The 23,915-nt window shown below is 36.4% G+C and overlaps 3 protein-coding genes across 4 annotated transcripts; 1 reads left to right on the forward strand and 2 right to left on the reverse strand.

Annotated features, from left to right (window-relative positions):
* Positions 1-1,865: 1,865 nt before the first annotated feature.
* LOC111989142 (RNA-binding KH domain-containing protein PEPPER) lies at positions 1,866-2,920 on the reverse strand. The gene is made up of 2 exons (XM_024020932.2): positions 2,459-2,920; positions 1,866-2,372 (listed from the first exon to the last, which is right to left on the reverse strand). Exons 1-2 carry the CDS (start codon positions 2,786-2,788, stop codon positions 2,067-2,069), a joined length of 636 nt encoding a protein of 211 aa, XP_023876700.2. The 5' UTR covers positions 2,789-2,920; the 3' UTR covers positions 1,866-2,066.
* Positions 2,921-7,518: 4,598 nt separating this feature from the next.
* LOC112025872 (uncharacterized) lies at positions 7,519-8,832 on the forward strand. The gene has a single exon (XM_024058556.2). It carries the CDS (start codon positions 7,519-7,521, stop codon positions 8,830-8,832), a length of 1,314 nt encoding a protein of 437 aa, XP_023914324.2.
* A 3,427-nt stretch (positions 8,833-12,259) lies between these two features.
* On the reverse strand, positions 12,260-17,522 carry LOC112025877 (protein CHLOROPLAST IMPORT APPARATUS 2). 2 transcript variants are annotated; one of them, XR_002884297.2, is made up of 3 exons: positions 15,896-17,522; positions 15,076-15,231; positions 12,260-12,694 (listed from the first exon to the last, which is right to left on the reverse strand). XR_002884297.2 is itself a non-coding variant. In XM_024058562.2 (3 exons), the coding sequence occupies exons 1-3, from the start codon at positions 17,001-17,003 to the stop codon at positions 12,647-12,649; spliced, it is 1,308 nt and encodes a 435-aa protein (XP_023914330.2). In that variant the 5' UTR covers positions 17,004-17,519; the 3' UTR covers positions 12,262-12,646. The 2 variants fall into 2 exon arrangements, 1 of the variants encoding a protein (XP_023914330.2); XM_024058562.2 differs by having other exon boundaries at positions 12,262-12,694; positions 15,900-17,519.
* Between the last annotated feature and the right edge of the window lie 6,393 nt (positions 17,523-23,915).

Genomic DNA, 23,915 nt, shown 5'->3' on the forward strand with positions numbered 1-23,915 from the left:
TCAAATAAAAAGTTTCTATGCGGTACTTCAAGTTAGAAGTACTAATATATCCCATTTACCTTGGAAATGCATATGGAAAAGTCTTTCACCACCTAGAGGTTTTTTTGTGTGTGTGTGTGTGTGTGTGGGGGGGACATTTACCTTGGAAATGCATATGGAAAAGTCTTTCACCACCTAGAGGTTTTTTTGTGTGTGTGTGTGTGTGTGTGGGGGGGGGGTGTTGGGGTGGGGCGGCTCTAGGTAAAGTTCTGACTACTAATAATCTGTGTAAGATGGGCATAGTTATAGCAGATTGGTGTTGTTTGTGTAAATCAGCTGGTGAAATTGTAAGTCATCTGTTTATTGCATTGCCCTATAGATTTTGATCTGCGGGCATTTTTCCTCTGTCTTGCAGGGGTTAATTCGGTGATGACAGTTTCTGTTAAATCTATGATGGAGTCTTGTAATGGTGTATTGGGTTCCCATAGATATGCAACAGTGTGGGGGGCAACCCCGCCAAGTTTGATGTGGTGCATATGGGGTGAAAGGAATCATTGTACTTTTGAGGATAAAGAGTCAACTTTGCCAAATCTAAAGTTTTTATTCTTGAAGACTATCTACGAATGGGGATCGAAGCTCTTGGAGACTCTCTCTAGATAATCACTGATGGAATTTCTAGACTCTGTTTTTGTGCTGTTAAAAATACGGCCTGTTACATATACAACAACAAAACAAAAACAAAAAACACTGTAGTTTGTTCTAAGTTATTTAAGGGGATATGGGAGTTTTGGTTTATTTTAATTATGTATGGTCATCCTATCAGTTGTCAAAATATTTCTTGGAAAAAATAAGTGCCTACATCAACCATTCAGCTAAAAACACATTGATTATTACAATGCCTAAACTAGCCAGGCAGCAAGAGATATGCATGTCACACTTTCACATATATGTGAATCTAAGAAACATAGATACTGGAAAATAGTCAGCATATCTGATACAGACATACCTAAGTCCTAAGATACAGAAAAACATGCATCTGTGCAGCTCAGATATGGTGGGATATGGCTGGGATATGACACAAATAATTTTGGGGGTATAAGTTGATTTTTTTTTTAATAAAGAAAAGGAAAAAGGAAGTTTAAATTTCTATGAACATCAAATATGAATCATGTGTTCTTTACTTAATTTGTCATTTATAGCTACAAATTATATCAACATTTATACACATATTTTGTAACTTTTTGGTGCTTTTTATTTATCTTTTAACATAAACATATACATTTAAAGATTATTGTATATATTAATTAATGTATCCTTGCCAAACTGTAATCTATATTTTCAAACATTGATGCATCGTTGATTTCATCATATTGTATCTGTATCTATACTTTAATTGACAATAGTATAAGCCCCAACCTTCTGAAAACCCATTGAAAGAGTTGGAATTCAAGAACTTCTCCTTGCTAGCACACAGTTCACTCAGGGATTTCCTCAAAGATCCTACATACTGTAATTGTATTTTATATCAACCCATTCAGTTTTAGTATCTTTGGAATAAAAGAGATCTGGTAATTCTACATCTAAGCTATTTTGGCAATAAGTCCAGACAATTAAGTCTTCAGTAGGCAAGCCAATATTTCTTTATCATGATCTAGTCTATTTTACCTGCTTGCTCCTAGTTGGAACCGCACTAACAACCCCACCAACATCTAGCTTCTCAAAACCTTTTTTTTTTTTTTTTTATTTTAAAAAAAAAAACACAGTTCTACCTGCTACTACTTTTTCTTGCTTTATTTCAAACCCAGTGCTTCCTTAATTCTTAAATTAACCGCAGCATAGATAAAATCTAAACAATTAGGCATTAGCCTAAATTTTTAATTAAGGGAAAAGTAATAAGATTTTATTGAAGTAAAGGACATGCTTCATGTACATAGGAATATACACATAGTAGTCCTAAAGAGATGCAATGAATGAAAGTTACATTCTATAAGAAAGTGAATAGATGAAGTATAAAACACGGGGCCATTCAGGAAAGGTGATTTCAGGTGAGTAAACAAAGTTTTAAACAACTAGCCTAACTATATTGTTCAACATTGCACTAGTTCAAGTTCAAGAAAGAAGTAGAGTATACCTCCGGACAATACTCTGACAGAAGCACCGGTACTCTCCTGTATAGACTTAATTAACGAGCCCTGCTTTCCAATCAAATTAATGGCTTGTGTGGATGCCACCAATAAACGAATAGAACAAAACGCCAAACCAGCAGCTCCTGATGCTTTACCATCACCACCCTCATTCTCAGGTAATCCAGAGACCCTTTTGAAAATCCGTATTACCGCATCCATTGCAGGGGAGAGAGCAGCCTCTGGCTCTTCCTTTCCCGATATCAGCACCTAAAAGAAAAATCAGAATTGTTAAAAAGAAACCCTAATATGCTGCTGCTTTGCGTGTCTGGTAAGCAAAGAAAGAAGAGTGATACAATGCGATCAGGAGTGCCAAGGGCCCCGTCGAGGACGCGAATGCGAGCGCGGGTTTCTTCGCACATCTTCTTGATGAGATCGCCTCTGCGGCCTATGATGCTACCGACTTTGAGGACTGGAACTATCAGCCGGAACACACAGTCACCTGGCCAACCCGGCCATTTCTTGTCGGCCGATGGAGACTCCGACTCCAAATCCGGATTTATTGCCTCGGACTCGGGTTCGGTTGCTGTTGTAGCGGTGGGGGGTTCGGATGGGACTGTTTGAGGGTCGGACTGTGTCTGTGTAGCGGTTGTGGAGCCGTTCTGGGTAGCTTCAGTGCTTGCCATGACCGAGCTCCGAGAGAGAGAGATTAGGTTTTAGCAGGGAGAGAGAGAGAGCGAGAGAGACAAAGCAGAGGGTTTACTTTCTGCCTTTCTTTTCTTTTTCCCATTCCCAGTCCAAAATCTAATTTATATAACTCATCATCGTCATTAGGGAATTTAACTCCAAACCAAATGTGCTCATTTTTCTTTTTCTTTTTTCCTTCCGAAATTAGCAATTTTCAATTTTGTGTTCATTTTAAACTTTGTAAATAAAATGGCTGTCTCAAACATTTGCTAGTTTATGTTTAAAGTATTCACTTTTCTAAATTATTCGTATCAAATTATCTATTTTACATTATATTTTTTTTAAATATTAATTTTCATAATTTTTTTAATTATTTCTCTTTTTTCACGCACAACAATCATCACTCACTCTTTCCCTTAATTCTTAGAAATTTCTATTATACAAGCATTAGGGTGTAGAGTACTTTTAAAAAAAAAAAAAAAAAAAAAAAAGGGTGTAGAGTACTTCACAAAGTTTCCCAAGTCTTATTTATTAAAGGAGAAACAAAAGTATAATAGGTACATTATTTTCAAAAAACATTAAAGCTAATTTTTTGGCTATTTGGTAAAAGGTGGGTGTTAGTAAGTAAATCAAAGTTAACCCGACTTACGATGCATGGTGCATTCGCAAGGATTTATCAGATAGGGTCTGGAAATTAAGGTCTGAGGTTTGGAAACGCCTCCCTTAAAAAGATTTTATAGGAAATGCATGAGTTAATAATGAGAACGAAAAATCCTTGACTAAGTTCCTAAATTGTTAAATTGCATTACCAGACCTAATTTATCAAACTTAAATTATCAAGTTTAAGATGTTTCTACAGTCGTTGGCTTGAAGTAAATTGAATTGATTAGAAGTGAATGATTCCTAAACAGACTACATTCAAATTTTCGGATTGAGTTTAGGCTGATTAAACTAAATTGATTTGAAGAGAGCAAGAAATTGCGTTAAACATAAATAAACAACTACAATATTTGATGATGCATGAAAATCAGTAGGCCGGAATGTTTCGGGCTATAGTGATAGCTTTAGGACCTGAAAGGAAAGAAAAAACTGGCAAGGGTGACTGGTATAACCCGACTAAGGACCCTCCGACGATTAAGTCAGTTTTCTCTCTAGAACACAAGGATAAGAAACTGTGAATAGCATAACCTACCTCGAGTGAATGAGACTTACTCCTTTTATAAAGAGTTAGGAGTGGGTCTACTTGTGTAGATCCACCACCATCATAGGTGATGTGTATGGTTAATAGAGAAAATGGGTATGCAGAGCAGATTACGGGGAATCCTCTCCATTTTTTAGGAGTAGTGCAACATGCTCTGATTATATGGAACCTTTTGAAAAGTTCTCTTAAAAATTTCTCTAAGTGTCGTCTGGTCGTCCATGCCTTTGTGTCATGGACGACTATTTTGAGATTGGATGGTCTTGTTATCCATAGACGGGTACTATTCATGCACACGATGTTTCTGTTGGCTTTCTCTCCTCTTAAAGCTTTCTAGACATGGTCAGGTCATGGATGACTACCTTAGATGAATTGACCTTAATTTTATCCCTATTAGTTGCCCTCTTATCCTTGTGTCGTCCATGTTATTGTTGGCTTGACACGTGGTAGTTTTTCATTTGTTGAGGGGTTCTCTAGGTGGCATATCAGGTTAATCTGAAATCAAAAGTTTTAGATGTTGACACATGGCGCAATCCTTATGGCTTGCTAGTCGCGTCGTTTCGTTCTTCAAAAAATTGTCACGTGGCACATTCTAATTGGTTTACGTTGTTTCAGTGTCCCACCTTCACCTTTTTTACTATAAATAGTGTAATACCTCTCCTACCCTCTCACATTTCTCACATTTTCTTCTCTAACATTAGTCGACCAATGCTTCATCAAAGAGATTCCTTTCGTCCTTAGTCATCCTTGTTTAAAGCCAGGTATCCTCTTCTCCTTATTTATAGGTTTTTCTTTAGAGTTCTTTTCAAAATGTCTGAGATAGCAGTGTCCTCGTCTAGTAATAGAGATGAGAGAGAGATAAACGAGTATCACGACGAGAGTAACAATAGTGGTAGTACTAGTGGGAGTAGCAATAATGAGAGTAGCAATAGCGAGAGTAGTTCTTCATACGAGCATTACACATTTGGGGTTCCTTTAGAGGTTCTCCAGGTAGAGTTAGGCAAAGGATGATGTCAGGCTCATCTGTCGGTCCGTCCACAAGTGTTCTAGCGTCCATCCCCTCTCCAAGTGAGGAGGATATTTTGTATTATTGTGCTATAAGCATTCCCTCAAGAACGAACGAGAAAACGCTTAGCTCTTTTAGGGGTTGGTATCAAATTCCAGACGATCTTAACCCCTGTTTAGCTGTCCCTAGTGAGTGGTGTTGTACTCCCAACTTGGGGGTTGGTATATACGAGGCCTACCTACTAGGGGGTCTTGGGTTACCTCTTAATGCCTTTGCTAAGGAGATCATCCACAAGCTAGGTATAGGTATAAACCAACTTAATGATAACGCCTTAAAATGTATACTTGTTATGTATTTATATGAATATTATCTCCTTATTACTATACTTAATTTGTATAAGTAAGTCATGATTTGCATTAGTCCCTATTATTTATCTTTACATAATTTCTTGAATAAAATGTCATTCATTGCGTGTATTTTCTACTTTCAGGAAATCATGTGAAAAAAATGAGTTTGCAGGAGTTTGTGTGAGAATCGAGGCCAAACTAGAATTAAAGTGAAGCTAAAAGACCATGCTTAAATGTCTAAGGAGGTGCAGCTGGGGTGCTTGGGTCGTCTACCATGTTTGGAAGCTTTAAATAATGAAAGAAATCAAAGAGGTAGAATCTGAAAAGGAAAAATCAGATTTGAGTACTGATCATTATTTTGGACGTATCTCTCTCCTCAAAAATCCAATTGACACAAGGCCAGATGAGTTGGAACCATGACTTAAACATCTACAATTTTTCGATTTTGAGTTTTTCGAAATTCACAATTTTTGAAGGCCGAAATTAAATCACAAATTACTGCTATAAATTTGGACGAAAATTAAAATAGTAAAAGTTTTATTTTCTTTGGACACTTGGATATTAGGGTTTTGAAGGGAGGCTGTGTAGAACAAATTAGGCAAAAAGAACCTTGGATTTTCCTTTCTCTAATGGTAAATTAAACTCTTTGCTAGGGCTAGGGGTTATGTTTCTTCTATACGGTATGAATATTCAATGTAATTCTTTCTAGGATTTTATGAACAACATATTTGATTGTTCAATAAGATTTCTTTTGATGTATTAGTTCTTTCACACTTTTAATAAGTCCAACCATGCTTTTCTTATTGTTTAGATGAATTTCTAATAGTTTCAAATATAAATCAGGTTTTAAAGAGAATGAGTTTTTTCTAAAAACTTTTCTAACCACGTTATTAATCTAAGTTATCATACGTTCTTAAATTGTCTCAGTTCAACCGAATCATAAGTACTTAATTGTATAAGAAAAATCAATTATGAAATATATAATTTCTTAGATCACAAATAATTTCATATCAATATAGGGAAATACCCCGATGCCCTAGTATTTACATTATTAAATTAAATCAGTTATCATTGTTATTCTTGTTTACAATTACCAGACAAAAATTATTCTTCATCTTCACCAAAAGTTTTTTTTTTTTTTATTACATTGTCTTTGAATTTACTCCGATCCTTGTGGTTTGACCTTAGTACTTTGAGAATTATATTGTTATGATCTCCTGCACTTGGGAGTGAGCAAGCAATTTTGGCGCCGTTGCCGAGGAGCTGCTGCGTGTTCAAAGGCAATTTTTTGGAGCAAAGCATAACCAGTAGAAATTCTTCTATTGGTAATTTCATTCCCTTTTTTTCCCTTTTTTTGTTTTTATTTATTTGTTTGTTTTTATTTTATTTTATTGTGAATTCATTGTTGCATGAGCATTTGGGTTACAAACAAGAGAGGCGGATTAGAAAATTTTGAAACTTACTTTGGTAATCTTTTTGACACACCTTTGCCTTCACCTTCTTCATCAATCATGGGTGACGAAACAGATAATAATCATGATGAGAACAAAAGAACTATGTATGAATTGTTGCATCCGACACAAAATTCTGTTCCTTCATGCATCATGTTTCCACGTAATGCACCACATGTAGAACTGAAATAAGGTTTATTAGCAATACTTCTTAACTTTAAGGGACAAGAAAATGAAAATCCTTAAGTTCATGTTAGAGCTTTTGAAGAGGTAATTAGTAGTTTCTATGCACAAAATGTTATTGAGACTGCTAAGTTACATTTCTTTCTTTTTTCTCTTGAAAATAAAGCAAGAAGTTGGCTTTACACCTTAAAACCTAGGTCTATAGGTAATTGAGGGGAGATAGCTCAAGAGTTTTTTTAAGAAACATTTCCCTCCCCTCAAAGTCCAGCAAATAAAAAGAAGGATAGCTAGTTTTGTCCAAGGAGAGAATGAGACCTTATACTAAGCTTGGGAAAGGTACAAAGATCTTTTCAATTTCTGCCCAACTCATGGGTATGAAGATTGGAGGTTGGTTAGCTATTTTTATGAAGGACTTACACCTACGGACCGACAATTTGTACAACTCTCATGCGGAGGGGACTTTTTACAAAAGAAACCCGAAGATGCAATGGATTATCTCAATGAGATAGCTGAAAACTCTAACACATGAACTGGACCTAACCCTATGGACTTCATTAATAGGACTAGAACTAAGACTACCACTTCTAGTGGAAGTGTTTTCAAGTTGAGGAAAGATGATAACATGAGTACAAAAATCAACATGTTAACTAAAGAAATTGAGGTTCTCAAAATGAAAGGAAGTAAGAGTGTTAGTGCTACCTTTAGAGAGGACCCAATGGAGGTATGTCAAATCCGTCATGAGATAAATCATGCTATAAATGAATGTGCATCACTTTCATCATTCTTAAATGTGCCATATGCATTTAATTCATACTGGCCAAATAACTCTTCATATTCTAACAAATATAACCCAAATATGCGAAACCATCCGTATTTGAGTTATAAGAGTGACAATGTGCTGAATCCTCCTACTCCGAGGAATTTTAATTCACCACATGCATCATCATCATCTAGACCTTCCTTGGAGGATGCACTTAGTACTTTCATTCAAGGGCAAAGTGAGCAAAATCAAAAGTTTGAATCCATGCTCACTAGGCTAGATGAAGAGGTAAGAGAGACCAAGAGTCATATAACTAGGCTTACAAATTCATTGAGTGGGACAGAGAGAGGGAAGCTTCCTTCCCAAACTCAACCCAATCCCATCAATCAAAATCTAAAAATTGGCTCTAAGGATAAATATGAGGAAGTTAAAGTTGTGACCATTTTGAGGAATGGTAAAGAGATTGATAAAAGTTCTCCTTTAGTAACTAAGAAATCTAAGGAGACCCCAATTGAAAAAGACTTTGATGACATTGAAAAATGCCCAATCCCTCCACCATTTCCACAAGCCTTAAAATTACCTAAGAAATTGGACACCACATCTGAGATATTAGAGCATTTGCATCAAGTCAAGATAAATTTGCCATTATTGCATGTTATCAAGCAAGTGCCTACATATGCCAAGGTAATTAAGGACCAATGCACCATCAAAAGAAAGCATCATGTGAAGAAGACCGCATTCCTAACAGAACAAGTAAGTTCAGTTATCCAACATAAGACCTCACCAAAGTATAAGGATCCAGGTTGTCCTACGATCTCTTGTACTATTGGAGATTACATCATAGAGCATGCATTGCTAGATCTTGGGGTAAGTGTTAATTTGATCCCTTTCAGTGTATATCAAAAACTTGGACTTGGTGAGTTGAAACCTACTTCAATAACTTTACAGTTGGTTGATCGCTTTGTAAGGGAACCGAGAGGGATTGTTGAGGATGTGTTGGTGAAAATTGAACAATTTTATTATCCTGTTGATTTTATTGTTCTAGATTACCAACCTGTTTTACATCCTAGTATTCATACCCCTTATTATTTTGGGTAGACATTTTCTTGCCACAGCTAATGCTTTAATTATCCTGTCCTCAGCCTCTTATTACGACCATGGGGTGTAAGGGGAAATGTCTATTGGAAAGCTTATTAGGGGACCGCTTGTCCTTTAGCAAGTTGGGCTCCCGGGAAGAAGCACCAAACATTCATATTATGCCATTCAACCATGACATCATCAGATTCGGCAGTAGTCGGATCTTCAACGAGAATGTGTTTTGCTTTGCCTTGGAAGACTGAGTCTATTGAACCGTCCTCAACTGACAACAAAGAGCCCTCTCTTATAAAATGAGGTCCTCTTTCCTGAGGTTCTCCTACAGTAAGGTCCTTTGGTAGGAGTCCAGGGAGGCAAACATCAATGTATGACAGCAAGGGGCTATCGACCGTCAGAGCAAGTCTAAGATCCTAGTAACTGGTGTAGGATGGAACGCAACTGAGGATCAAGTGTGAGGCTCTAAGCTGCCCGTCATAGTGCATAAAGATTTCCAAGGGCAGGACAAAGTTTAGGTCCCTAACATGGACAGCGCCGAAATCCAGCTTAAAGCACTTGGAAACTACACGGTGGACCAAAGGTAAGGTTGGTTAAAAATGAAGAGTTAGTAAAAAATTTATATATACATACAAAATAATAAATAAAATAAAATGGTAAAATGATGAAAAGTGATAGTGAGATATATGCAAAAATGAGATAGGGAAAGGTAGGACAGAGGCAATGAGCCCTACATTACTTATGCTTGGGAAAATAGAGGTTCTGACCGATTTGCCGAGGTGAAGTTGGGCACGTGAGTTCGCCAGCAAGCCAGTTCCCACTCACTTTTAAGAACTCCCTTGCAGAGTTCCTATTGGAGTCGGGTAGGCACGATATCAGCCTTATTATGGGGTCTCAGATTTTTAGGTAGCAGCTAGTTTTCAAGCCACCACAAATACTGTACAGAAAATTGATGTCGTGGTGGTTGAGCCCTAAGTTGTACAAATTTTTTAGGTGGCTCACACTACTCACTGCCCTGTAAAAGTTAAGGAGATACCTAGTCAGGGCTGAGCCCATAAAAACTAAGTGTTCTAAGCAATAGAAGGGCTACGGGGAATCTAACCCCACCCTCGAGGATCGCCATCAAGGGAAAGAAAACTACCCTAGGAAGCCTATCATTTTCTATGTTCCCCTTAAGATAGAACTCAATATTAACATCGTGGGGAATATTGAACCTAGCCCTAAAGGCCGCTACAACAACATCAGTACCAAGTAGGTGTGCAAAACCCATTTTCGGGGTGTTTAAAGATAAACTAAGAAGAATGAGGCAAGGGTTAGAGGACTTACAATGTGGCCTTTTCATTTAAAGGAGTGATCTCGGGTGGAAGAAGTGTGGCTCGTGAGGACGAGACAGGTAAGGCTAAGAGAGAAAAATGAAATAAAGAAATTGATCAAAGGAGGTTAGGCCTTATTTATAAGGGAAGAAGCTTTAAATGCTTTTGGAGGGAAATTTAATAACTTCCCTTAGTTATCTGTTATGAGCGTGCCTTGGTATATGAAACGTCAGTGGATCCTGACTGTTTGATATGACAGCTGTCGTCCTGCGTGCAAGGAGTATAGATTGTCTTATCCATCACATTTAATGACTGACAATTGGTTTTTCCAAGGGAAAGCAGTACACCGAGGAGGCAATTCACCAACATACAACATTTAAACCCGACCAGTCCTTTACCAATGTGTAGGGACTAACCCCAATCCCATCCCCATGGCATGGGAATGGAATCATGGGGGGTTATTGTATAGGCATCGGGTATGGGCCCAACCCATTAACCTCCGTATGCTTAAGAATTATGGGCCCAGTGGCAAATCGGGGCCTATATCAACTCAGGGATCAATAGCGAATCGGGGTCCATATCAATTTGGGGATCAATACCAGGCCAGGGCCCACACAGAACGGTAATGGTCGTGCCTTGGAGGAAATTGCCTACCGAACACCATCTGGAGACGGGTGCAAGTTTGAGATAGTTACATCTATCGCGAGAAGTGGGTCCCATCTGGTCAGGAATATATCCTAAAAGAGCCCCACCAACATAAAAAGCCCCTTCCATCATCATGACAACCCTGCTAAAGGAAGTCTATAAATAGAGGCCAAAGAAGTGAGAGAAGAGGTTGGAAAAATTGGGGAAGGGAGAGAGATACACAAGAGAAAAAGAGAGAGAGAGGAACAACTAAAGAGGAGCTCAGTTCTTAGCTTGAGCCTCCTCGAGAAGTATTTACAAGAGAAGAGAGTATATATCGAGTCCAAGATTCTATCACTTGGGCTGTCAGGTTGACCTAAAAAGGTTTTCCCCATTGTAGGAAACTCTTTTCCCACCTTAAACAAGTAAATTGGGAGCCAATCCTTGAAGTCCTTTAGGCATTTTTAGCCCTGGTTGCCACAAAATCCAACACTTGAAAGAACTAGGAAAGCAACAACTTCAGCACCACAGATTCGAAATATGGTTCACTTGTTCACCGGTTGAGGTTTTTGAGAGCAAGAGACACAATACCTTCAGATGTAAATCAAGAGAAACTCCAAAAAATGTTTTGTACATGTATTAAGGTTTGTTTAAATACCTTTTGCTTGTAATCATGAAACCCTAATCACTTGATGGGTTGAAAGAGCTGAAATCAAGTTTCAGAAAATCAAAGTTTGAACGATTAAATTTAAGCTCAATCTATTGAAAGCTGGGCTTTTCAATCGATTGAATGGCTATGAAAAGTTGTTGAAAACTTGATCCTTGCACAATAAATTCCAGTATTTGGGTAGCAGTCTTGTCAACACATGGACTCTAAAAGCCCCACTACAAGACACTTTTGTTCACGATTTGCCAACTTAAAGCTTAAACCTAAAAAGTATTTTTTATGTTTGTTAATTTTTAGGCTCATAGGCTCATACCCAAATTTGACAACGCTAGAACGAATTGGCTGCCTTCACTCCCATTAGTGCGTTCTATGCCCTTACATATTTGGTCAATTTTAGTATAAGGGTGCATAAAACCAAGGAGCTTGGTTTGGTGGAAAATTCGAACCAAACTCACCTCTAGTAGAACTGATTATAGACCAAAATGGATTGGAGTTCTTCTACATATATAAATTCATAACCATTTTCACAATTTGTTTAGAAATTTTGCCACTAACATCTCTTTCACATGAATCTACTTTTATATAAGCATATAATGACAAAATACTTCAACTCATTGTAAAAAAAGATTGTGAATCTATTTGTATCAGTAAACTTATTTGTAGACAATATTTTATAAGAAGAATATAAATGGTGAATTATATTCATTTCATGATCAATTATTGACCATGATTACACAATCATATTGGGCAAGCCATGTCCCCAAATTTATCCACTATAAGGCAATTTTTTTATTATGTTGTATCAATCAACTTATAGAAAGAAAAAAAAATGTGGAAAAGGAGGAAAAAATTGTTGTACTAGTCAAGAATAATTTCAATTAAAAAAAAATACAAAAAAATTGTGGCTTTGAAATTTGAATCCAATTAAAGATTTTCCTTCACTTTTGTGCTACTACTGAATCCAACAAAATCTCTATACCTACTAAAAGGTATTTATGACTTTGGAACAAAGTTGAAACTAAAGCATCTTCCAAAGGCTAGAAAACAAAGAGAAATGCGAAAAAGAAAACCTAGGCTAAATGTACTTGGACTACTTCTGTATGCTCCTCTTCTTAAATAGTCTTCATCTCCCGAACTTCTTAATGTGAGAAACGGTAATCAAACAACAAAAAGTGGTGAGGATCACAAGTCACAACCCCGAAGTCATGCCTTTTACTTTTCATCTTTGACCATTTGCGCTAGAATTTGGCCTTCTAACAAAGCGCCCCTGCAAATCACCAAACAACATAGATCAGAGAGAGGGTCCAGACTCCAGAGAGACAGCAGCATTAGGGGACAGCTTATTCCATTTATTATACATAATCATCGGTCTAAAAATTAGTTCATGTGCAAAATCACGCTGACCATCCAAGAATGCTTAAAAGGAAAATAAAATAAAATACTCTTGTCTAAAAGGAAGCTTTTTTTCCCCCTTTAAATGACAAAAGCTTTTTTTAATTAATTATATAGGTGCCCAAGTTTAATTTTAAGACTCTATTAGAGAAGGGTACTGCTAGCGAAAAGTTTTTATTTTTTGAGAAACAAAAAAGGAAGTAATGCTAGCCAATGTAAATGTTCCTGATGGAAGAAAGTTCAGCCACTAAACTAAAAGATATAGAGAAAAATACGCCAAACAAGACCATAATAAAAGGTTTTTATTATAAGTAATTAGTACAAAAGTTTGGGTAAATTCAGAAAGTTATATACATTCACAAGCGTTTGAAACTTTTTTATATTTTTTATTTTGAATAAAGCGTTTGAAACTTTGAATACATTTTTTTGGCGTGATGGAAGCTTAGTGGATATGTAAAATTTTGTAATATGGTTTTCATAAAATTACATATTTTCTGTTGTCAATTACCATTTAACCAAAAGATTGTTTCTCAAAAAAAAAAAAAAACCGAAAGATTGGTAATAATATTAAAATGGCAAAATGGACTTTTGCTTACACTTTGATCTAATGCTCTAGGAAATTTAAATACATTGTAAACCCATCTATATTGGATTTTCATGGCCAAATTATTGAATTTTTTAAGGCAAAAAAAAAAAAAGGAACTTAAATGATAATATTCATGCCTTTAAAATATATAGATTGCTATGTTGATCTTTGCCTTTTTGATTCCCCTTAAAATTTTGATAATAACATATGTAGTCAAAAAACCGTTGCGATTTTCGCATCGTAGCAAAAAAACATATGCATTCAATGGCAAGATTTGAAGTCAAGATTCTCTTTCACGTTTTTAGTGTTAGGCCCATGCCTAAAAATGTCACTAAGTTGAACATGCTTGTTATCATTCAGACCTGTCTTTGGGGCCAAAGAAGTCTTCATCATTAGTTAAACAGTTCGATTACCCAATTTGTTAAGTATAATTATATCAAATATTTATCAAAAGATTGATTTAGTGGTTCCCACAACCTTATAAGATCTTGAATTTAAAATCTCTAACAAGCATTTTAGGAGATTTTTTACTATAATTTTCAGATATTTGTGAAATGGGGGATTCCGCACATGTGAGAAAATAGTTAAGAACTCAAAGAGTTTTGAATTTTAGTAGGAAAAATAAAAAAATTGTTATCTATATCAACGAAAATAATTCATAGAAAGAGTGATCATTTTTAAGTGGGATGATTGTGACCAAGAAACAAGTATTAAGGGTCCATTTGGTATGTGTATTTGAACAACAGTTTTCAGTTTTTTTATAAATATGTGTGAGTGAAAAAGTGTGTGAAAATACGTGTAACGTTATTTAAAAACTGAAAACATGTGTTCAAACACATGTATCAAACAGAGCCTCAAAACATATCAAAAATAAGGCCAAAACATTATAAAGCATTATAAAACATCTCAATCATTATTGCCATTGTCAATTCTAGTTGGCCTAGGGGCTAGGGGTCGCCAACATTGGATCATTTCTTAGTTCTTTAGCATCCAAGATCAAGATGTCAAAAGTTAAGACTTTATTTTCTCTTACAATGTTTTTAAATCTAATATGATCCTTTCATCTTTAATATATAAAAAATGAAAACCTTTAACTTTTTACTGACCTCTCCAAAACTTGTCACATGATTATCATTTTTTTAAAATAAAATTATTTTTATTTAGTCCAAACTTAATAAAAAGTGAAACTCTATCTCTCTAACAAATCCAACTTAAATTCAAACTCATCATTATTTTTTTTTAACAAAATTATTTTTGTTTAATTCAAACTTAATAAAAAGTGAAACACAAATTAAAATTTGTAAACCATTGCACGTTTAAGCAATGGTTTCTTCATCAAATTGTACAACAAATTAAAGTAATACAAGAGCAAATCATACAATAGTGTAGTTTTTTTAATCAATTTAAGATTTTATAAAATTATTTTAATTTATCTCACAAATAGATAGATTGCCATTCGTAGCACGAATTGACGACTAGTTTTTAAGTATAGCCAAGTTTGAAGTTGAAGATGTTTTATTTGGAAAAGAGATGAGAGAAAAAGTCAAAAAAAAAAAAAAAAAAGACGTTTTTCTAAACACTCTCCTATTATAATCCGATTATATAACTTATTATATTAATTAAGAAATCAATTTAAAAAGAAGAAGAAGACAAGAGGGTGGCAGGCATACCTTCATTCTGGGCCGTCTATCAGCGTTCACTTTTCTGACTTGGTATCTAATCTTCTTAGAGAAGAGGCGTGTACGCCGCTTTTCCTTGTAGCGAAGCACGCTGGCTTCTCTCAAACCCCCACTCTCCGGAAATAAGTCTATTTGAGCTACTCTCGCCTGCCAATCCCAATATATATAATATTTATCAACATTTAAGTTTTTAACTCCAAATTACCTAGCTACTAGTACTACTTTTCGAAAAAGTAATATTTTGTCAATTTGTACATAGATCATTATTTATTATTAAGACTGCAAAAAGCTATTACTCCCATGATTTTTTACTCGAGGGCAGGTAGATCTATTAATAAAAAATAATATTCTAGTTCAAGGGTCCAGTATAAAAACAAAAGCTGAGACTTGAGAGAGGAATTGGAGCACAAAAAATATACCAAATAATTTTTTTTTTTTAACTCTTTTCTTTTTTGTTCCTTCAGTCGGTATACCAAATAATTTTAAAAACTTTAAATACCAAAGTTTTGTGAATGAAATACCAAAGTTTTGAGAGCTTTAAAAAAAAAAAAAAAAAGTTTTAAGTTCGCTTTCTAGTAGGCATATGATGAATAAAGCGCACCAACTTTATTATTATAGATGAGATGGTCCATGGAAAAGGAGCATGACAAGTACTAATAACAATAATAAAGAGAGCATTGAAAAAAGTTATAGCACAGAATGGAATAATAATAATAATAATAATAATAATGGGTTTCTTCTATTTCTAACAAAATTCAGGATTTGAGTTCGTTTTTTTTTTTTTTTAAATTTATTTGGTTGAGAAACATACATACATAGACATCATTTCCTGGGAATTCGGAGCCTGGAGGAATTTGGTCCGAAAATGGACAACCTCGGTCGGACCAAGCGTTCAAAACCTCATCGAAATTCAATTTCAAGAGCAACCCGGAGTCGGGTTTTGGAACTGAACCTGAAATCTCAGTATCCACAGCCACAGGGTCCTCGAGGTTTTCCAACTTCTTTTTCTTCTTCTTCTTCTTCTTCTTCTTCTTCTTCTTCTTCTCTTCTGTCAAAACCGAAGAAGAAGAAACAGCGTTGTGGAATTTGGGTGAGATTTGACGCACATCCACAATGGGATTAGGACAAGTCCACCATTTTATTTCTTCATCTTCATCAACATGCCTCAATGCTCTCATAGTATTTCCTACAAACCCGGATTCGAATTTCCCGCCAAAACCCAAATTAACATTGGAATTCCAACAATTATTCATTGCCAATGGCCGCCGAGGACCCTTCCACTCATCTGCTACTTGGGCGCTGGAATTTACACTCAAATTCCCCATTATACTATCAATTCCCTCCTCAATCTCCTCATCCAGAATCGATTCCGCATCGAAATCCTCCTCATACTCATACCCATACCCATCACAACACAATTCCTTGGAATTCCCATGGCCATGGAAATGGAAATTGACTTCCCCTGGCTTTGAGGCCTTGGAGGATTGGAACTGTGAAATGGGTTTTTCTTCTAGCATTGGTTGGTGGAGCAAGAAACCGGAGCTGTCGATGACTCGAAAGGGCAGCAACAACTCGGAGGACTCATCAAAGACAGAGTAGTAGTCCGTGGAGAGGAGCTTAGTGAACTTGCGAGGAGGCTTTGTGAGGTTTTTAGTTGAGAAGATGTTGGGATAGGCCGTGGAGAGGAGTGCTGCGGCTTCGTTGTATGTCTGGTTAGGCCGCTTTCGTGGGGTTCGGGGCTTTCGGGTTGAGATTGCAAGTGGGGAATTGCTGGACTCGGAGAGAGTCGAAGAAGAAGAAGAAGAAGATGTGTGAGTGTGAGTGTGAGATGTCCATGTCGACGTCGTCGATGGGGATTTCACCATTTCTAGGTCCAGTGCATAGCTTCTTCCACCCCCTCCGGTTAAACACGAAGACATATTTGTGGACCCCAAATTTCAGATTGGAATAAAGGAATTGAGCAAAATCACTAAAAATTGTCTGAAATTTTAGATTCAATTCAATTCAGACGCTAGTGAAATCAATAGCAGTTGGAGGTCTAGAACCCAAAAATCAGATTGAATTCAGGGTTTTCATTACAGAGAGATTGAGCAGGTACAATTCCAAGAGCTCCGTGAAAACCAATTTCAACTCTGAAGCAAATTCATTTGGGAATCAGACAGTAATTTAGAGACCCAATGACCGAAAGAGCTCAAACTTGCTACACTTGTTTTACAGATAATTGGGAAGGAAAATAAGGAGGAAAAAAATAAGAAAGTACAAAACCCTAAACCCTTAAACTACAGGCAATTAAAGTTTTCTTTAAAAAATAAAATAAATAATAATAATAATATGGAGCGAGGAAAAAGCCAAGAATTATAGTTTAAGTTAAATAGAGGAACACACTAGAACCCAATTAAAAAAAAAAAAAACATTTTACGAAAAATGAATTCATGAAAATTTAATTAAAAAAAAAAAAAAAAAAAAAGAGTCTTGACTCTTGAGTACCAAAAATTAAAAGAAAAAAAAAAAAAAAAAAAAAGATAGAAAGAGGGATAAGAGAGGATGGATTTTATGCGGTGCAGAGATAGGTCACGAGGAGGAGGAGCTGATAAAAGGAAAAGATCCGTTGAGGGAGCTCTTTACTTATAGTATAGGCATGTGGCAGAGACACACACACAGAGTCACAGACTCTCTCTCACACAGTGACAGTGGACACTGGATTGGGGAGGGATTTAATTTTAAGGGTTTCGTTTGAGTGATTCAGATAAGAACAGAGGAAGAGACAACACTCAGTTTCAGCAGTTCTTGGTGTGGGACCATTTTTGTTTTTGCTCTCTCTCTCTCTTACCAGTTCAATTATTTATCTTTCTCATTTACCATATTGGCCCCCTTTTTCCTTTTATACCCTAAGTTGTTTAATGAAACTGAACACAATTCTTTATGTTTCCAATATTATAAAAAGAAAAAAAGAAAAAGAAAGAGAGACAAAGTTAAAAACCACCCTTCAGATTATTTGTTTTGGGTGGGGGGCGGGACACCAACCTACTTTACAAGTTTGTTTGTGTTTAGTATTCTTTTCAATCTCTGAAATGCATATATAGCACTTTATAAGGTATATTTATGTATTATATGTTGTTCGATTTTAATTTTTATGCTGTTAAGAAATTGCTTAAGGTTGCTTGAGCGTCTGTATCTCTTTCTCATAGAGAATTCAATTGATTAAATGTGTTTTGTACAGACTATATAAATGTGCAACAAAAATAATCATTTTTTTAAAGTAAAAAGTTATAATTTTGTAGCTCAAATGATTATTGACGACTGTGTATATAAATGCATTGTCTGTGGCCTAAAGAAGACAAAATATAAACCTTGTCTTGATAATTATCAATTAGTGTATTTTTATTTTTTAAAACTTTTGTACTAGTAAAAAATTTTTTTTAAATATGCTTCAAATATGCCCTGCCTGTCATTTTTAAACTACAGCAATATGTTTATTTCTCTTATGCCTTATAAATTGAAGCCTATTAATCAGAAAGCAACATTTTTTTTTGTTGCTGTGAGAATCCAATAAAGTGATTTGATAATGGAGAAGTTGATGACAATTTGTTGTAGTTCTAAAAATGTTTTGGGAGAGCGAAATAACCATTAGGATTTTAGTATATTGTACATGTTATCTCAAAAAGAAAAAAGAGGGAAAATAATTTAATAGATAAGCAACAAGAAATAATATTGATCACGTTTATTTTCATATTCAACCCTATTTTCCAAAAGCTTTGAAGAAAAGCATAAAAAATGGAGTTTTTCAAATGTAATCCTAGCTAATATTATACTATATTAAATGATTAATAATAATTAAGTAACCCTAACAAACATAATTTTTATGACCAAAAAATGGAATTTGAAGGCATGATGAGAGCGAGGGATGTGTCACAATAATGAGAACAAAATGGTGTATATGATATTTTTGTGTAATGTGACGATTGGGGGGTATCTGGTAATTGACCACCTCTAATCCTAATCATGGTCATGGGCAAGCATGGATATGTCCCAATTGTATTATTCTCCAGTATGCCACCCACGCCTCCTTCTGCAATGTCTCTTTAGATCTTATATGGAAAAGTTTTCTTATCTGCTGACATGTCACCCTCGGATTGGAGGTTTGAGATTTTTAGGGCTTAAGCTATGACCTTTTAAAGATTTCACGTGTATCAAGGGCAGAGGTGGTGGTTTTTGGAGCCTCTCTCTCTCTCTCTCTCTCTCTCTCTCTCTCACATAAGAACAATGATTTGTACCTTTTTGGTGTCTTTTGTTTTGCCCTTTTTTTTTTTTTGTGTGGCAGTTGGCAATCATACGTTGGGCTTATTAGGTTCAATGACTTCTGATTAGATACTCATATATTGTATTAGATTTTTTGCACTATTGTGAATAACACTCTTCTAGAATAAAGAATTCCTGATTTATTCTTTTACAACCTTAATTAATTTGTGCTATCAAATTCAATCCCTGAGGCTGAGAGTAACAGTTTGTACTTTGTTTACAAATATAAAAGTAATATGGGCTATGTTTGTTATACACATTATGTTTTACATACGCTTTATAGCTAAAAATATGACTTCAAATCATGTTATCAAGTTACAACACGTGTATAACAGGATTTTTCCTAAGTAATATTACTTTGGATTTCATTCTAAATGAGTTTGACAAATTTTGTGTGTTATAAAACACAAGGAATTACATTTTTCATATACATAAAGACTCTCCCTTATCCTTAACGAAGATAGAGGTTTTGTGATAAAAGCTTTTATTAGTGAGTTACATCTTATATTTGATAAAAGCAAACTATTTCAATGTCAAAATATCTTCCTCTTTTTTTAAAAATAAAAAAATGAAATATAAACAATAAATTTTAAAGTACTTTATCTGATTCATGAAAATTTTGTACTTATTAAACTAGCACAATAAAACTAAATTTCTCTAAATTATAATGTCTCTATTGAAAATATTTCAAATTAAAACTACTTGAAAGGTGAACATAAATTTTCAGTCTTACAAAAGCTGTTGGAAAGACACATGTTTGTATCGCATCCAAAACATACATAGTGGAAAATTAACGGATCTACTTCATTCGCAATTGATAACATGTACTATGTAAATTTCAGAATATAAGAACAAAAGAGTGTACCTTGGTGCGGTGAAATTCAAAACAAAAAATTAGAAGTACTTGTGAACACTTATAATCTTTACTCCAATTCCACTTGTGCCCAAGAAGTGTAGTCTTTCAATCAATTTATATGTATGTGTTCAAGGGAGAATAAGAGAGTGGCTTACACTCATATACACACAATTTCATTCTCTTAGAAAATTCTGTATGTTTATCTCTTTATAACTGATTATCTAATTGGGCTAACCTTTTAAGTCATTCTAATTAGGCTTTAGTATGTGACTTGGAGTGGGACCAAAAGGGAACAAATAAGACATTAGCTCTAATGAGTTTTGGACTTTTTTGTCAACTCTTGACAAGTCCAAAATTACCATTAATTATTTTTAATACCACTATATAAATATTGTAATTACCATATTTGAGTCCCTAGTCTAAAAGGTGGATGGACTTAGGCCCAAAACAAAGAATTTGTAGAGAGTGGGTTGGAAAACTGAGCCTTAATGAATTAGACAACCACTAAAGTGGATTCAGATGACAAGAGAATGAAGATAAACAAGTTTACACTAAAGAAAATTGTACTCAGCACAGTCCGAGGAGATCAGTTCTTATATATTTCTCTTAGGTTTGGTTACAAATGCAATTCTTGATTGCTACAGTCTTTTTCTCTTAATTTCTCGAACCTTTTCTCTCATTGCCCTCTTCTTTCTTTATACTATCTTCCCCTTTTATCTTTATCCTCCACGTTCAGGCCAGATGGTTAATGTTGATACTTGCCCCATCAACACCTTCCTAAAGTCTTTGTGTAGTAGCTATAAGGCTAAAAACCGCTGTTCAGGTATCACTTCCATATTAATGTGGCCAGAGAGTTAGCTATAGAGTATTTAATGCGGTGGTAGCAGTTTTCTCTTGAGATATTTCATGGCCTTCTTTTGTCCTATTCCTTCTAAATACTTATCCACATCAGTGGAATTATTCGGGTTGTTGCTCTTGATGTTAGGCCATATATTCTAACCTTGGCCTTGCTTAGCTGAGGAAGTATTCATCCTTGGACTATCTAATTAGTTGGTCGTGATCAGATTTCAACTATTCACTTACCAATATGGACTCTTATAAAGGTGTTTACCCGTCCTCGGACTACTTAATTATCCATCCTCGGCCTACTTAATGTTCTCGAATTGGGCCTCTGGCTCAATATACTTTACAGATACGTACTTCTAGGCCTATCATCTTTATAATAGCCCCTCAAGATTCTTCTTTCTGGCTCCTCGGGAAGAAAGGAGGATTTCGATGTCACCTTAGTTAGTCTGTGCTCATCGTACATCACTTCTACCCATGTAGACGCCTTTTTAACTGCCCAAGACATGCTCCTGACACTTTGGCATACGAGACATGCCTTTATTAAATTTTTACGACTCCCTGTCCCCCACGTTCTACAACGCGATGCAAATCCAACGGCTAAGGATTTCGCTAAAAATAGGGCGGGAGTTTTCCCGCTTGTAGCTATCCCTTTGATATAAATACTGCCCAAATCAATCATTTTTCTCACTTTAGCATTCACTTCACTTTAAAGCTCATACACTGAACTCACTCATGCCCTTACAAATGCCAAGAGCTTGTCCAAGGAGAGTTTTTCTTTTTTCTATAAGTCTTCATCCCTCCTTTCATTTTATTTTTCCATATACTTTTCTTTTCTTTGCGTCCCTTTCTCCTCGGCTCTTCTTTTCCTTCTTTATCTTCCTAGCACATCCAAGTCCCTCTTAGGAATGGGTAGATTTGCTCATCTGGTAGACTCCAAGTAGGGAATAGAAAGTTTCAGAGCTCTATATAGGATTCATCTAGGAGTAGGCATTAGGTATTGTAAGGAAGGGGAGTGACATGAGAAAATGCAAGAGGGAAAAGCGGTGATCCCAATGATTGCCTTCATAGAAGGAGGGATGAGAATCCCTATGGGTACTGCTACCAAAGACTACCTTAGGGCCCATAGGTTAGCTCCCACCCAATGTGCGCCCAACATGTTCAAAATCTTAGGTTCTGTAGATACCCTTAATGAGAGGATGCGCTTAAACCTCACACACCATGATGTCAATTGGGTTTACAACCTCTATCACTTAACAGGGCAGGGGTATTACTTAAAATCTAGGTACCTCGAGGTTAGGCTCATTCAATGCCTCCCCGAATCCAACAAGGGCCTCAAAAAGGATTTTTTGATCATGTTAGGGGAATAGCATGATGGCCTTCCCTGCCCGACGAGAGAAGGGTAGCCAGGTGGGGTTTTAGACCTAGGATGATTATTTTAAAGTTACCTCCCTTTTCTTTTGCTTATGTCTGTGCATGAAATTCCCTTTCATTTGTATTATTCTTTGCTAACGATGTTTTTTGTCTTTCCTAATGGTTTTGTAGACAAAAATGCTGCCATTCCCAACTTCAGCCTTATGAACTAGGCGAGTTTGGATAAGATTCTGAAGGCCAAGGTGTTCGTTCACACAGATGGTCAACTCAGGGTAGCCCACCTAATATTGGACTACATTCCAATATCCAAGAGTTTCCAGGTGCCTAAGTGCATCATTAAAGCTAGAGATCCTAGTCTACACTAGATCAGCATTGCTGCTCCAGGCTTTCCTCTCACCGGCCTCGTTCTAAAAGGCTCGCTCACCACCCAGCCCATACTTGAAGGCATACCAAAAGTAGCCTTGCCACCACAACAGACAACCGGAGTGGCCACTTCTTCCAACCCTGCCAACACAGAAGAAGAAAAAGAGGAAGAAATAATTGAAGTATTTGATTCTGAGGACGAGTTTGAAGTCTTCAATCATCCTTTGTCCCCAGAAACTTCAACTAGTGACCTCAGCCATCAATTCACACAAATACCAGATGAGATAAGGGTCTAACAAAAGCAGAGGTCCACCTTACAAGAACTATTGGAGTCCCAATCGGGGAGGGACGTGCCTGGGAAGACAACCCAAACAAAGCCTCCCACCCCCTACCTGCCTTGCCCTTCCGACTTAAACCTACCAACTTAAAAAGGAAAAGGGAGACAAAGGGCAAGAAGGTGGTGGAAGTTGGAAAAACCTGCCCTTCCCAAGAGGATGAGGCCTAAAGAGTGGCCAAGCAAGCCAAGGTGGGGCAAAAAGGCACTGAAAAGAGGAGTGATCTTTAGGTCGCACCTCCAGCCTAGACCCTCACCCCAATGTTGGATAGGGCTCCTCTGCCAACTAGTGCCTCCATCAAGGATTTCCAATGAGGGATGGCTGGCTATGTGGCTGACACGGTGGAGCAGGCTCTGCTGCTCCCCAAGGATATGGCTGAGCTCCGGTCCATTAGGAGGCACAAGATTTTCCTTAGCTTAAAGAGGTACCTTGCCATGGTATGTTCTCTACTTGGCCTTTTTTTTTTTTTAATTGCTTTCATCTCTTTCTTTTTCTAATCCATGTTTCTTCCCTCGGCAGGCTATTTAAGCCTCATTCCGGGTGGAGGATATAACCAATTACTGCCACTGGCAAATGAAGGAGGCATTTAATATGGCCGAAAAGAGTATTCAAGATCTCAAAAGTAAGCTGCTTGAAGAGGAGAGGGAAAGAAAAAGTGCTACAGCTGCCCTTGATAGTGATAAGAGGCAAGCTGAGGGCCAAAGGGTGCTCCTTCGCAACGCCGAGGATCAGCTGGCCACCTCTAAAGCTCAAATTGTTGC

The sequence above is a fragment of the Quercus suber genome, unplaced genomic scaffold (genome assembly GCF_002906115.3).
Source record: "Quercus suber isolate HL8 unplaced genomic scaffold, Cork oak 2.0 scaffold_119, whole genome shotgun sequence".
In the NCBI taxonomy this organism is placed as follows: Eukaryota; Viridiplantae; Streptophyta; class Magnoliopsida; order Fagales; family Fagaceae; genus Quercus; species Quercus suber.

Excerpts from the sequence above, each read along its gene's own strand:
- LOC111989142 (XM_024020932.2), bottom strand. The coding sequence starts at position 2,788 with ATGGCAAGCACTGAAGCTACCCAGAACGGCTCCACAACCGCTACACAG. Across the intron at positions 2,373-2,458 it reads TTGGCACTCCTGATCGCATT|GTGCTGATATCGGGAAAGGA; the intron begins GTATCACTCTTC and ends TTTTTCTTTTAG.
- LOC112025872 (XM_024058556.2), top strand. The coding sequence starts at position 7,519 with ATGGACTTCATTAATAGGACTAGAACTAAGACTACCACTTCTAGTGGA.
- LOC112025877 (XM_024058562.2), bottom strand. The coding sequence starts at position 17,003 with ATGTCTTCGTGTTTAACCGGAGGGGGTGGAAGAAGCTATGCACTGGAC. Across the intron at positions 15,232-15,899 it reads TCCCAGGAAATGATGTCTAT|GCGAGAGTAGCTCAAATAGA; the intron begins GTATGTATGTTT and ends TGGGATTGGCAG. Across the intron at positions 12,695-15,075 it reads ATAGACGGCCCAGAATGAAG|GGGCGCTTTGTTAGAAGGCC; the intron begins GTATGCCTGCCA and ends GGTGATTTGCAG.